Consider the following 15,914-nt stretch of genomic DNA (forward strand, 5'->3'; position numbering starts at 1 on the left):
CAGAACAATAATAAGTGTCAGCAGTTAACAGTGCCATGATGGGATTTTAGTTATTGGCTTTATTCTGTAAATTTGGCCATACTTGGCGTAATCAATGCAGAGAAATACAAGCCGATGCTGCGTTCTATTGTACTCTGACCAAATTAAATCCGACTGAACAAATCGGAATAGTGCAATAAAATGGCTCTTGAGCAAGGGACTCCGACTCGGGAATTAGGGCAGGATCCAAGCAGCTCGAGTCAATTGGAATGACGTCTTAGCAAAAAGGTAGGGTAGGCGATTTTCAAAAGCCACGATTTTGAATGTAGCCTCCCCAATGGCTCCGCCTTTACCCTCCTCCCCCCTCCCCTCTGTGCTCCATCTCACTCACATGCATGTGCAAAGCTGCTGCTGAAGAGGTGGTCAACTAATCGCTTGTATTGTGTAGAAACGTCATTGTCTCATGTCTTATTCAGCAGTAAGTAAACAATAAACTTTACCATTATATATGTTAAAAAACATGACCAAAAACTCTGTTTTAACTCTGTCAGTGGTGACGCACTTTCAGTGTGAGCTTGTGCATGCGAGGGATCGAGAACGAGCAGGGAGACGTGATTGGTTAAAAAAAACGGTTCGTTTTTTTCCATTGGTAGAAGTTATTTCAGGTTTACAGCGCTACAGATGATAAATTTTCTGCATTCCTTTTTCAGAGCACATAAGATCTTAATTTCTGTCAGGACATAAAAATAATTTCAACCAAAAACTTAAAAAGTGTATCTGGTGGAAATCGCCTACCCAAGCTTTAATTAATAAAATGCATTTTCTTCGGAGGTGGAAATTGAAGACCAGGACCTTACCAAGTACAATCGAATGCAGCATTAAAACCACAGAAGAAGAATCTGGGTCATTCCATGTCATTTCCCCAAATTTCAGGACACCCCAGATACTTGGGTCTACAGACATTTGTACCAATTGTTCATCAAAATTTCAATTGGCACACTGTAAATTTTTAGCTTGATCGGATGGATACTTTTTTAGATATGGACAATTTAGTGAGGGGGGGGGGGGGTGTCGATTTTCATGCATCCTTATTTTTCTTCCATTTTCAGCTTCCAATATCTCAAAAATTACACCACATATGAAACTGAAATGTGTTATAGTAATACCGATTCACCTAGTGAAAAACTAAAACAACAAATGATTATAAGACACAGAGACAAGCGACAATGACCTCATGTAAAGGATTTTCAATATCGGTGAGTGGTGAAATAACCCAAAGTTGGGGTCCAAATAAAAAATGAAGAAGTCGCATAAAGAATTATTTATTTTCTTATCCCAAAAAAGAGTAATTTTTTATTGTTAGTGATTTTAACAGTCTATATACATAGCTCAAAGCTGATCAAATTACAGGGAGCTGAGGCACATGCAACTTTTTTTTTTTAACTGAAGGCCCAAACATGTTCCAGACCCAAACCCACACAAACTTTTTTCCAATTTTGAGGGGCTGGCATGTCCACCAGATAGGATGCATAGCAGATCTTTTTTTTGTATATTCTAAGAGAGTAGGTGGTGCTGTCTTACTATACCAAATTTCAATTTCCTATGTGGTGTAGTTAGAGATATTGGAAGCTGAAAATGGAAGAAAAATAAGGATGCATGAAAATCGACACACACGCTTCACCAAATTGTCCATATCTCAAAAAGTATTAATCTATCAAACAGAAAAAAAAATACAGTGTCAATTGAATAATCACAGAACAATTGGTACAAATTTCCAAAGTTTTGAAGGCAAAGGGCCGGTCACATCACACATTGATTTTACTCGCTTTTCCTCTTCTGTCCACTCCCAACGCTTGGTTTACCCATGGAAATAAATCACATATATCCTTATTCTTCATTCAAAAAAAGATTTAATTCCATCTAAAGGAAAAAACAGGATAACAAATGTCTGTTCTCAAGATTTCCAGGAGATGGCACCATATTATCATCATCTATAACAGTTTTAAGAATCCAGTCACTACAGTAGGAGAGTCTTTAATAAAGCAAAGACAAGAATAGGCTACAGTTAAAAGTTAATTTTTGGCACATTTTTCCTTTGTGTCTGACTCACACTGGTTCAACCAATATAGCATATATATATATATATATATATATATATATATATATATATATATATATATATATATATATATATATATATATATATATATATATATAATGTGTAGTATATATATATATCCAACTCTGAAAAAAGGAAAAAGGAGTGCTGCAGACTGAGCGTAGAATCCCAACTGGGAATGGGGGGTGGGGGGTGTGGGGTGTACAAAACAGTGACATTGCATAAGCTGCACCGACACAGTTACAAGGTGAGAACTGCTGTGTTGCAATCCCCGAAAAACTCGACAGTGACAAAACCCTGCAGTGATCCCTCAGTCGTAGCGAGATGTACAACACAAAACAATGACGTCCAAACAAAAGCTGAGTGTTTCTGTGCATTTCTCTGTGTTTTTCTTGATGTTTTCCAGTGTGTGTGTGTAGCACTGCCACTACCGAGGATCTCTGATGGTAATTCAGTAAGGCTATAGTGGACTAACTCCAAAGGTGTAAACTCCAAACTGTTGATCGCACCCTCTCACAAGCATTCACATCAAAAACGAGCATTTTGAAAGTACAATCACACACAAACGCGCCGAAGAGCAAGTACACAGAAGATCAAAGACATCAGGATGCACACATGCGTATGGACGATGGGGTGGCTTTTTATGTTAGCACCTTGTCACCATGTTTTGTGCAAATCATCCCCTTTGTTCATAGTTCAGAGTTCAGAGTTCAAAAGTTCAAGAGTTCATAGAAAGAATAAAATCTGCTCACCTTTTTCACCAGGTGGTTAACTATGCATATATGCCAAAAACATTCATATATAGATCTATATACTTTTGTTCTTCAAAAATGTATACGAAATCTATCATATGTACATTACTCATGTTAAAAAAAGGCTAATATTTGTTCTTTTTTTTGTTTTTACAAGGTTTTTTTTAGAATAGACAGGATTTCTATTTTTTTCTCTCCTGTCAGTCTAAAAGTCTGATGAGTCAGAAGTATCATGTTCACAGGCTACAAAATCTACACACACGCACACACACACACACGCACACACACATACACACACACACATATCCAAATGAGTCCAAGAACAAAAAAGCTGCATTGAAATAGAAAATAAGCAGTGAAATCACAGTGAGGCAGTGAACGTTATTCTAACAACCGAAATCCCGTTCCAGTCCAACATTAATGTCCCCAATTGAAGTCTCCTCAATGAAAAGACTGGCATTTTTTTTTAAAGGTAACATTGTTAGGCTATGCTAATGAAATGCTTTCTTTGTTGCTGGAATAAATCTCACTGCCAGCAGAAGCTACTCATGAGTACAATTATCGGTCAGTTTTGTTAAAAGAACGTTTTGTGGTTTGTTTTTTTTTTTTACAACCTGGGTCGTCAGCCTGAATTTTCTGGCTGCCAATGTTAACCTTATGAAGATGATAATTACTCACTCATTGAGACAAAATGAAAGCTTCTTCAGTACAAAACACTGCCAGGTTGTAAAAGAGTGAATAATCTTAAAGACTCTCCAGACGCCTTCCCATCCCCACGGCCTGAGGGTCCTGTGGCGTCCTGTGGTGGCTTTTTTTATGAAGACTTTGGCTTTTTGAAGATGATTGATTTTCTTTTTTCTTCTACTATTGCACATCAAACATTGTCCCAGTGTTTCCTTGTGATTCCAGACTTTCCTGGTCTAAGAGGCATCTGCGGGAGCCACAGGGATGAATTTTCAAATCATGTATTTAAGGATTTTCTATCTTCATCTTTAAAGGGATCTTCCACAGTTTTTACAAACGTGGCCTAAAACCTTTGAAATGTACTTATTAGAAGACCTACGCCTAACAAAACGTATTATTATTATGCACCATATTTGTTTTATTAACTTTCAAAAATGGGACTACTTTACAGTTTTAGAGCCTGTGTTCCGACATCTTGCAGCACGAGTTGCAATTTTGACTGAAAAAGTTGCTAAATGATCTAAAAAGCTGCTAAATGATATAAAGCAGGCTGAATGCTTCACTCCAATAGAAAACAATGGGATGTTTACAGACATCATCAATCACATGATTTCAAGATGGTGGAACACAAGTTCTAAAAAGGTAAAGTAGTCCCATTTTAAAAAGTTGATAAAATGAATATGGTGCAAAACAATGTGTTTTGTTAAGACATAGATATTCTAATAAGTACATTTCAAAGGTTTTAGGCTACATTTGTAAAAACAGTGGAGGATCCCTTAATGCTTCTACTCTATCTGCCATCCCTGAGTGATACACAGGTTTTAGACCAAGAGCTGATTTGTCCCCTCACAGATTTTATTGCAGATGGGTCACACAGTTGTAACCACAAAAACAGGAAGATCTGTAGTTGGAGCAGTAGGGATGGGTGTCAGCGGGGGTCTCACCCTCACATTTAGGGGATGCCCTTTTTATGAAGGAAGACCGAGAGAATGAAAATACAAACGCAAACCTTTCACGCAAAACATGATGCAACTCGTCATGCTACACTCTAAGAAAAAGTGAGACGAAAATTCCTTCCATTTCTATAGACTTTTTTTTCTTCTTTCAAATATATATAAATGTCTATTTGATATATATGTGTTTGTATATATATAGTTTGTAGAAATGATAGAATAGATTTATTTTTGTTATCTAGACTAAAAAAAAAAAAAAAAAATCCAAAACTGGTGCAGACTAATTTATTACATTTTCACTTGCAACATTGTCTTTTCTTTTGAACGTTATATTTTTGATAAATATATTGCATAATATCTATATATAATATTAGCTTTGGAAAAAACTAAACTGAAAATTGATTGTGAAAAAAGCCACGAGTGTTGGTTAAACATTCTCCAAATGGAATAGAGATGGCACAGTGTGTGTCTGTGCCGAGGCAGTGGAGTCCTCTCGTGTGGTCTGTATTCTGTGGAAGCTCCACCTCTGGGCTCTGAAGCATTTGATAGCTTTACGGAAAGACGCGTCCAGAGCCGTGTCAGCGCTGTGTTGATCTCTGTGTAAATATTTTTCAGAAGGCAACTGAGCTTTTTCTGTTTGGGAACAGAAAATCTTCCTCCTGCTTTAGTTGTGATGGCGCTAACAGATGGGCAAGGATAGAGGTAGAGAGGAGGAGGAGGAGGGTGGTAGGAGATGCTTTGAATGTTGCTAAGGAAACAACCAAAAACTCACAAATTAATGTTTTAATTAGGGCTCATCATGCAGATTCTTAGTGAATCAAGACCAGCTATTGTTTGTGAGGTCTGATGTAATTGGCCACAGGCGGGATACGCCATTACGAGGCCTATAGGAAGAGATTCTCCTCCTTTTAAGTGCAGTGCTAAGTGCAGGGTCAATTAAAAGGACAGGAACGCAAAAGTTTGGTTAATTACAACAGGTAAACATTGGTGATAATGAAGATAAAAGCAGGTGGATGCTTGTTGTTGCTCCATCTTCTTCTGCGTCTCAGGGCAGGGGTCAGCTCTCCAGCAGCTGTTTAAGTGCTCGCTCAATGTTCATGCGGTGTCCCACTCGAGTCACTCCCAGCTCGAAAAAGTCGTCCTTAGTTAACGCCGGGAGGTGAGAGCCTTCGATCTCATGTTCCTGAAACCCTGCTCTGTGCTCCCCGAGGTTGATGCTCTCCAACCAGTCTCCAACGTCGTACTTGTTCCATAGGTTTAGGGGCTTTTGATGGAAGGGCCGAAGAGTCAGTAATGGTGACCCTAACCGAGGGGAGTGTGAGGGCGACGGGGAAGGGGAGCGAGAGCGAGAACGAGCGCTGCTGCTCCTCATAACGAAGCGAACCTCTTTGGGCTCCTGCGGTAGGCTGAGGCTAGACGATTTAAGGATGGTTTGTGGAGACGTCATCGGAGAGCCAGGAAGGCCGAAGCCTGAGAATCGTCCAAGAAGGTCACCTCGATCAGGTGAGCCCGAACTCGGGCTGGGGGTACGTCGAGTGACGGGGTAACGGCTGCCAGGGCGAATGGTATATGTGGTGCCATAACTTCTCTGAGAAATAGTGTGAAGCTCACCTAGGCTGCTGAAAAGTCTGATGGAGACACAGAAAGAAACAAGGTCAAAATAATGTAAAAAACGAATGAAAGGAAGGCAGTTTAAGGAAAGTTCGTTAAATATTTGTACGTTCACTGATGGTCTATGTTAGTGTTAAACCTATGAAAAGTCATTTGAGCATACATCTGAAATCAGTGATATAAACTATATTTAAGCTCTACTAGCACTCAAATCTGCAGTACATGTACTCCAAATTTGGTTTGCTAGTACTAGAGTACATTTTACTACAAGAAAAAAGCGTCACTAGTGGTACTAGTGAAGCTAAACGTGTCATTAGTACTACTCGAAGGCCATATATTCTAATGAGGGGAAGGGTAAAAGTAAATTCATGCTGGCCATTGGCTTTCGAAAATGTTACAACCAATCAGGGAGCTGGATTTGGTTCTAATCCCTCCTACACCATTTGCATTAGATCTACTAGTACCACTAGTGAATATTTTGGCTTTACAAGTTCAACTAGCAAACAAAAATTTTGTTCTACTAGTAAAGGTTTTTGACGCAAAAACTTTTACTGGCAGAATAATCTGTCTATTTACGTGTAGCATACAACTAGTAATCTCAAAAGCTCACTAGTAGTAGACTTTTTAGTCTACAACTTCAGCATATTTACTCCCAAGTTTACTCCCACACTAGTGAACCAAAAGTGAGTACATGTACTGCAAATGTGAGTACTAGTAGAGCTTTACTATGGTTGATATCATCGACATCAGGGGTTAATAATAACCGTCAAAAAGTTTCTACTTCTCTCAAATGCCACATGCTGTCATTAGTAATGAAAATACTAACATTTAATTTCTGTGTTTCCAGCTCAGATTTGATTAGAATTAGCGTTTTCATCCTAAATTGTTAAAAGCTATTTCCTGAACTCTTTCCCTAGTTGCTGTGACACAACGACAGAAAGAGAAACAACCTGACATTACAGCATTATTAGGTATTCTGTAAAGCAAAATGACAGACAGTCCTTCTATCCTCCACAATCGTTCTCATTTAGGAAAATAACAGACAACAATAGCACAAATCTTTCCAAGACCAAAAAAACCCATTAACAATGTGCTATACTGCTCTACCATGCCCTTTTTTTTTTCTTGTGGAGGTCCAGGAAAAACCTTATTTAGTGCAGCGTGTTAGCATCAGAGCTACATGAACCAGCCCAGTCTTCCCTCTTTTAGGGGAGGAAGAATGGCACAAACATAAAGGGTTAAACTATAAGTAGGATGAAAGGTACAACATTAGTTATTCTACTTTCTCTAACCATGACACAACAGAATATACTGTAAAGGAAACATTGTCTAGTAGTGATCTAAAGTAGAGTGAGATGGTTCGAAGAGACCATGAAAGCTTTGTCCTGTTTTACTCATGCATGCGAGGGGTCTCCTGTAAAGGTTTCTATCTACATTAAGGGGTTTGAAGCTGATGAGTGATGTCTACAGAATGCAATGGAAGATCAAGTAGGCTGCAACAATGATCAGACTACAGGGAGCTGACGAGTATGAGATGAGCTCCATGCGCACTTACACAGTCGTCCTGCCCTCCTGGGCGCACAGTCAGTTCTAGACCAATCAGATCAGAGCAGCGGGACGGAGCATGCAAGGTGAGCAGAGAGAGAGAGCAATGGGAGAGAATGTTAGCATCACTCCATGAGACGCAGCCTGCCGCCCAGACTTAGGATCAGCCTTAGCCAGCTCTGCTGTCTTTGACGTGCTTCACGTGTACATGTGCGTATGCCACTGTGTGAGACTGTGAGTGAGTGCTTGTATTGGTGTCAGCTGGTTGAATGTTGGGATGTCAGCATGAAAAAGACAACAGAGTCGGTTTGAGCTGTGGGGGGTCTGACCGGTGGGCTACATGAGAGAGAAATGAACACACGGTACACATATCAAACACTGCACAGAGAAAAACAAGAAAAACAAACAAAAGGAGGGCTTCAGTCTCTTGACCGCTGTCATCCCTTGTGTATTGTTTTTCTAATAACATTTCCGTGCACTGACTCTGCTCTAAGTGTTGATGATTAGTCTGCAATCTGCCATGTTTTAGCAAGGTCAACAGTCAAGGACCATGGTCGTCCTCAATACAAACACTGAAAAACACAACAAAGTTATGAACTTCACATAATCCACAAAAAATGGAAACAATCCAAAGCTACGACACACAGCAGGTGGACATGGCGAGTGTGGGATCAATTCTAGCAGTTTGGCTTTTTTAAAGTGGTTTAGATGGAAATAAAGTGAATGGAGACACAAAGAAAGAGAGAGACAGAGAGAGAGAGAGACAGAGAGAGAGAGAGAGTGCTGGAACGTCAGCACAATGAATGCAGTCTATTGGGTGCAAGAAAAAACTGAGAAAAAAAGCATAATGATGTGCATGATCATCTTTGTCACATCCAATAGTAATCAGCTTTTTGGATGGAGAGGGTGGAGCTGTTTTTAACCCTAACAGTAGATGAACCCAAGAACAAGAAATCAATGAAAAGCTTTATCCGTTGTCTTTTTTTTTTGCAGATGACACTGTGATAAGGATCAAGCTAGCTTGCTCTATATTTCTTGTGTTGCCACCAAAAACTCTGCGAAAGTAACCTCCAAACACATTTTTGGTGCTTTCAGAGACTTTTTTAACCAGTTTGAGTTGTTGAAAATAGCCAAAATTGAATGTCTTGCAGAGTGAGGTGATATTGAGGCAAAAACTGGGAACAAACTACAACAAAAACTGTGCCATGCAAATCACTGTCCACTTTGTCTGGTGAAGAAACACAAGAAAATTACAGAATAAATGAAGTAAAAACACTTCTAAGCATCCATCTATGGGAATCCACATCCCACAATGCAATTCACCGAATCTTTCCGACAATTGCAATAGGAGAGCATTTGCAGTGGAAATCAAAACAAACTTCCAAGCAGCAAGTTCAACCTTTAACATCTTTTTTGAGCAAATTGTCTTAGATTTAACTAACTAGGACAACTGTCAAATAATTCAGACTTCCAAAGTATTTAGTTTTTAAGTATAGAGAAAGAACATTCTGCAGGATCCATTTGTCACACTTAACGAGAGAAAAGGAATTATAAGGCAGCATATCTATAAAAGGCCAACCACATTGATTACTGGTTTCATAGTTCTTAAAAAAGACCTCGAGAGACATTGTTAACCTCTGAACTTTTGAGCTATTAAAACACAGCAAGGCTGATCCAAGATTATTTTACACCTTTGCAGCCAAATCCTTAATAAAGATGCCATGCAATGATAGGATGTGGTTTTTAACATGACACATCATTATTGGTATATCATGTTTATTGCCTGGTGTAATACATCCTTAATTTTTCTTATCACTGAAGATAAGAAGTGGTGTTATTGTTAAAATATAATAGTGATTAATGCAAACAGCCAGTATTAGGATGTATTAACAAGGTTGAGTTAAAGGCTGAAGGAATCACTGGAAGGGCAGATACTAGCAGGGTCAAGGGTTAGAGGTAAGTGTGTGTAAGACAGACGGTAAGACTTTCAGGAAGCACAAACTCCCAAATTATTTTACCTTGTTTGCATCAGCAAATAATACTACCAGACACTATTAATAACTACTCCGATGGAGACAAAAAAAAAAATACACATGCTCTCATGCATTGACAGGGCACACAAGAGGCCAGTAGCACCAACTATGGATTAAGCCAAAACCCAAGACTTTTGACAACAATAACTCAAATTAGTTGAAACATTATCCTTATTATCAGGTCTTTGCGCACATCCAATAGACATGCTACAGAAGCTGGGGGAGGCCATATTGGTTCTGATAGAAGGCTTGCAGAATATACTGATCAGCACAGTCTGCTGGTTGAGGTGGGCGTGGGAGTGCTCCACATGTTTTTAGGAAGAAGCAAGGAACATGGAATGGTTTGATGATGTCTGACATCATCCTTTAGAATGCCTTCACACTGGTATAGTCACAGACTAGGGCAGATGGTGATAATTTTATCACATTGATTTGGCTCAGTTTGTATTCACAACACACTTTTTGATCGACTCTAAACAGCCTCTGATGCAGTTGCATGAGCTACTCATTTGGGTAGTAGAAACTTCTCTGGGCAGACAAACAGAAATGAGAAGAAGAGGCTGTCATCTATTGGTCAAAGCGAGCATGTGAAACCACACAGAAAATTCTGCTTTTGTCACCTGTTCTTTCACAGCTTTCAACAATGAAGCAGAAAGTTGGCAACAAATTGCTGTGCTTTTGGATGTTTTGATGTTTTGTGGCGTAGTCGGTTCTCCTGCCCACCCACAATGCTGTGCGCTCTACGTCACTTCCGTATTTGATCCGAGTCAAGAGTGTGTGTGTTTGCAGCACACCTGAATCATTCTGTACTTGGATTGGAAATGCTCAGTGTCCAGTCAAAACAACAACTCTAGAATTCGCCTGCCGGATCCGTGACTTTGAGTGTTTACACTGCCCAAATGAGGTGAATCCAAGAGCGTTTTTTACCCGCTCTAGGATTCTTTTTCTTCGCATCCTAATATTGCATCATATTTTAATCTAATCTAACTCCTAATTAGCCAATTAAAACTCTGAAAGCTGTTCTAAATAGTGTGATGCTTTGACAGCGTTCTTATGAAAAGTGTATATTATGAGAAACATAACATAGGAAAGTGGGTGCTACTCTTTGAGCGACTCATGACGCACTCTCTATTCGTTTCATCTTTGTGAAGAACAAATCAAAAGGTTCCCAGATCATCAACCAAGCAAGAAAGATATCTGGCAAAACCCAAACTCCATTATGAGCACTCCATACCCAAGTAATCACGAGGATAGCAACGTCACCCCAACTACATTTTATACAAAAAATAACAGAAATTATCTCCAGCACTTGTACATTACCATGCTGCACATTTTAAAGTTGTTAAATAAATAAATAAATTATTTATGCTGTGTTCTATAGGTGTTTGGGAATTGTTGCAGGATAATATGTCTTGGCAAAAAGCTAAAATGGTTCAATAATGATTTTTAGGAATATTTCAATAGCTTGATGTGTTTTGTTAGCCTCTGTGTTCCTCAGATTTCAATCCAATCAAGCATTGGAGGAATGGGGAAAACAAACAAGTCAATTCCATTGAAAACCTACCACAACTTAAAAGACTCACATCCTGAGACTTTTTAATCCATAATGGTATGGTAAATCAATGTATCAAAATACTGTTTCATTAGAACATAATTGACACATTGCACTAATGTAGCACGTTTAAAAAGGCAGTTTGAATATCAGCTGATGCAAACAAGGTTTTACGAACCAGTAACAAAAAAACCACACACACACAAAACAAAATAGACAAAGGGGTTGTTAAATTTCAGAGCTTAGTTGTTTGACTTGTAATGGAAAAAACAAATAGATAGACTTTGCTTTACCCTATGTTTTATAACTTTAAGGATTACTTCATTCGGTGTCCTCACATCTGCAGAAATATAAAGGATTGAATTGTACTTTAAGTAAAAACAAACTTAATACACAACAAACATAAACAAAAATGTAATACAGGTCCTGCAGTCATGTACAAAACATGCTATTTTCATTGGTAAAATGAGACATTTATTCTTGCCAAAATATATTTATAATCTCAGTTTTCAATGGTATTTAGATTTCCACGTCAACTAATGTGCACAAGTGACATTGCACACTTGAGCAAGACTCGAGGGCTAGATAATATATCTATATTAAACTTTCCAATTTTTCTCAGTGTATTAAATATGCATTTTTATTTTTTAATAATTAGAATAATTGGCACTTGTTTAGCTTCCCAGCATTCAGTACACATAGGAAGGGTAATGTGGTATATGGACTTCTCTCAAATGCGTAATGTGAAATGTGGCTAACAAACATGGGAAAACAAAGCAGTAGAAGGTAGCTGATGTATTGAAAATAAAGACTATTTTACTGTGTGGATGAGTATGATCTAAGAATTTAAACCTATTGTCTAATTCACTTTTCGTCAGTTGAAGACTGTTGTTTTACCAAAACAGAAATAAAAGCAATTAAGAATTCATTTTGAACTCTATTTTTCTGTATTTAATAAATGTTTTTGTGTATTTTATTAAATGTTCCCTTACCTGGCTCCTGACACAGGTGACTTCCTCCCTGGGTCAAGTGACGCTCCCAATGGTTCCTCTCCCAAGGACCTTGTGTCTTTGTTTAGCTGCTGCAGTCGTGAACTGAGCTCTCCCATAACAGATGGTTTTACAGCCTCATCAGCACCCAGCCCCAGCCCAAATCCTCCAAGATTACCCAAACTTCCAATACCCAGTGCTACCCCTGGTCCACGAGGCTCCATTGGGTCCCCCCAAAGCTTGGACCTCCGCTGGAAGAGGTAGCGTGGCTTGGTGGACGCTAAACCAGTCACTGAGGCTGAACCACCAGAGGAAAGCCCACCCCCTCCAGCAGCAGCAGCAGCCAGGGCAGCAGCCTGTTGCTGTGATAGCAGCTCGCTGTCAGAGCTCTGCTTCAGCAGAGGATCCCTGAAGGTGACAGAGCATTTACCGCCTCCTATCTGGGACTTGAGTCGAGGCTTTGGAGGCACTGGTGGCTTGTCGAGCACAAAGGTTTGCCCATCGGCATAAGAGGTGTGCGTGGTGTGTGTGTCGGCAGGCTCACCGCTTTCTGAGGACAACGTAGACATGCTGGAAACTGTGGAGACAGTGCTGGTGGTCTCAAGATGGTGGTCTCGATCCTTATCACTCGAGCTTCGAGTGTCGGCTTCCTCTACACCCGAGTCTGCTGCAGAGCCAGACTCGACCACTGGTGGGGGCTCCAGGGGTTCAGAGGACTTCCCTGAGACGACTGCTGCACTAGGTGTAGGAGAGGGTTGCGGAGGCTGAGGCTTTGCAGGAGTCACAGTTGGGGTTGTTGGTGTTAAGGGAGTTTGAGGTGTAGCTATTGCAGGGCTAGTAGAAGTGACCAGCTTACTTGGTAATAGTAACGCCCGCTTTGACTGTACCAACAGCCCATTGGAAAATTCATCTGGTGGTGGGACGAATCCAATCTTGCGTAGCTCCTCTCTTGTTTCCTCATCACTAGAGGACAACATGGCAGGGGGCAAGGTCACCGTGTATGCATCCACATCTTCCTCTGAGCTTCCTTGTGCGAGAGCCTTGTCTTGGGCTGGACTGGCAGGATGCTGAGACTGTGGCAGAGCTTGGGCCTGAGGCTGGGGCTGAACATGGGCTTGAGGCAGGGGAACAGCTGGAATGGGGGATTTAGCTCGTGGTGTTGGTGACTTTCCACGCTCTATGGATGCTGGGCTTGGTATCTTTTCAACGTCTACATCAACCTCGACAGCCTGGCCATTACTGGTAGCATGGACCATGATTAGACCTGCAGTCTTTTGCTGTGATGTATCCATGATGCTGATTAACATACTCTTCTTGTCCTCTAATCTCTTTTCCTCTTTTCTCTCCTCTATTCTGGCTTCCATCTCTTGCCGAAATGACACTGGTGATGGTGAAGAAACCCACTGTGGTTTCGAGGGTTGGGGAACTAAAATTGGAGAAGAAGAGGTTCCAACAACGTACCCCACTGCCTTGGCGCTTTTGGGAGAAAAGGGTGGGGATGCATGTGTCCCTTCCCCGTGTGGAGACTCTTTGGTCTGAGCATCAATAAATAATACACATTGCCCTGCTCGATCTTGTTTAGTCCGTGGCTCTGGGCTGCCAGTTGGGGACTGGCTTTGGGACGTCAGCGCCCTCTCTCTTGCGGCCAGCGCAAGAGCCAGAGGGGAATTAGGGTCCAACGGTTTACCTGTGAGAGGATGAATAAAAGTAGTTCCACCAGGCAAGGGGCTTAAAGCCAAGGCAGGGGGAGGCAGTTGACCCAGCTCTCTAGTCAACAATCGTTCATCAATGGAGTGAGACTGAGTCAGAGAGGGTGCATCAGTGCTGGTGGTCGCCGCTCCCTCCATGGTACCAACAGAAAGGAAGACAGTAGATTTTCTCCGTTCTTCTAGGCGACGCTCGCGGTCTTTCACAGCTCCAGCAATAGCAGCAGCAAAGGGACCCTTACCCTGAAACATAATCTCTCCTTGAGTACGCAATCGTTCTCGTTCAGCCATTAGCTGCTGCTGGTAGTAGTCAGCACGGCTTGTGTGAGAGTGCCCTTGAATATGTGGGTGTCGACCTGAGGGGGAGCTCTCTCGTGAATGAGCAGTGGCCAAGGCCAGACTCGCTTTTTCCTGGGCGTCTTCTACCTGCAGTGTATGAATAAAAATATACCAAAGTCAGAATCCTTTCATTATTAATGGAAAGATTCAAGCAAGCTCAGAAATAGTTTAAACAAGCCGTCTACCTGTAGCTGTTTCACCAGGGGGCTTTTCTTTCTTTGAGGTTTCGTCGGTGTGTAAAGTCCAATACTAAACTGACCCACGTTGGCATAAGGGTTGTCAATAATCCGACCCTTTCTTTTGATTCGCTCTGGTGGAGTAGAAGCTAGAGGACGGGGAATTTCAGTTGGTTCCACTGGTAGATGAGATGAGTCCTGCAGGATGATCATGGAACGAGCTTTCTTCTGTCTCTCTATGTGTGAGGCTTGTCGTTGCGCGGCTTCGTAAGGCAGGTCCAAGGAGGAGGGCTTAAAGCTGGAGCGTCCTCCAGGCTCGTGACCCTGACTCTGTGTTCTAGATGGGGGTGGAGGGGGACAGAACGCGGGAGGAGGACCAGTGTCAAAATAGTAGGGAGGAGGCGGAGGAGCCGTTTGTGGTGGTGGAGGGATGGGATGAGGCTGTGAGTGGTCTCTTAGGCTGTCTGTCATTGAAGAACTACGGGGAAATCGGTGTTCGCCTGCAAGAGCAGAAAGCCGATCCTCCTCAGTGGCACCTGACAATAGGAGTGAAATGTAAAGATCATCTATATGATGATGTAGAGCCAAAATTTTAACATTTCTGATACATTGGTTCCTGTTTCTCAAAAAAATTGTGCTCAAAGGCATTTATCCGTGACTGTTTGCTCAACCAATCAATAATTAATCAGATTACCAAAAACACTGCAATAACTTTGATGAATAAAACATGATTCCAAATATTTTTGACATACTCTCATCTAATTAGCTAAGCATCCATTTGATGCCAATGTACTGAATAAGGTAAATCATTAATCTATGTAAAAAATGTATTACTAGTTTTATCATTTTACACCTTCTTCAGTATGGCTGATTACGAAATTGAATCACTACTCTCACTTTGTGAGGAAAAGCTAGGAAATAAATTCTTGCCAAAAGACTTGGTCCTGGACATGCCCTTTGGAAGCGGAATGTGACCTCTCTCCATCCCTGGGTGAAGTCCTCCATGAAGAGTCATCCCTTGTCTCTCAAACAGTGACTGTAGCACAAAAACAAAAACTTACTGCATCATTATTGACAGATTGATTGCAGTTTTAAAAAAGCTCTCAATCAGAAACACAAAGAAGCACAAATCAGTGTTGCCTTTCATGTGATTTAGGTTTTTATTGTGCGTTTAGCTGTAGTTGATGCACTAGCACTCTTTACTTGTTTTTTGGTAAAAATACCTGTTCTTTGTATATTTTTTTCATTTACCATATTAAATATCAATACATCCCCAGAATCGATTTATATGTAAATATTTTACCACGTCTGCATAAATGATCTCAGGTTAACACAACATGTAGTGTAGAGCACTTTCATGTGCAGGAAAAATACATGTCGGAGCGACTGACTGACTGTAATTTGTAGTGTTGTTGTCGTCTCTGACTCAAAATTGTTTTTACTTGGCCTTGGCTTTGTCTACGACTGGCCGGACTC

At 40.7% G+C, this 15,914-nt stretch overlaps 1 protein-coding gene across 1 annotated transcript in view; it reads right to left on the reverse strand.

Annotated features, from left to right (window-relative positions):
- Positions 1–4,835: 4,835 nt before the first annotated feature.
- The window catches only part of shank3a (SH3 and multiple ankyrin repeat domains 3a), a 245,538-nt gene continuing 234,459 nt past the window's right edge, over positions 4,836–15,914 (reverse strand). Inside the window, 4 exon segments of the mRNA XM_028449494.1 lie at positions 4,836–6,115; positions 12,221–14,349; positions 14,448–14,974; positions 15,369–15,474. Coding sequence (XP_028305295.1) covers positions 5,545–6,115; positions 12,221–14,349; positions 14,448–14,974; positions 15,369–15,474 — 3,333 coding nt within the window. The 3' untranslated portion in view covers positions 4,836–5,544.

This window comes from Gouania willdenowi, chromosome 6 (assembly GCF_900634775.1).
Source record: "Gouania willdenowi chromosome 6, fGouWil2.1, whole genome shotgun sequence".
NCBI classification, from domain to species: domain Eukaryota; kingdom Metazoa; phylum Chordata; class Actinopteri; order Blenniiformes; family Gobiesocidae; genus Gouania; species Gouania willdenowi.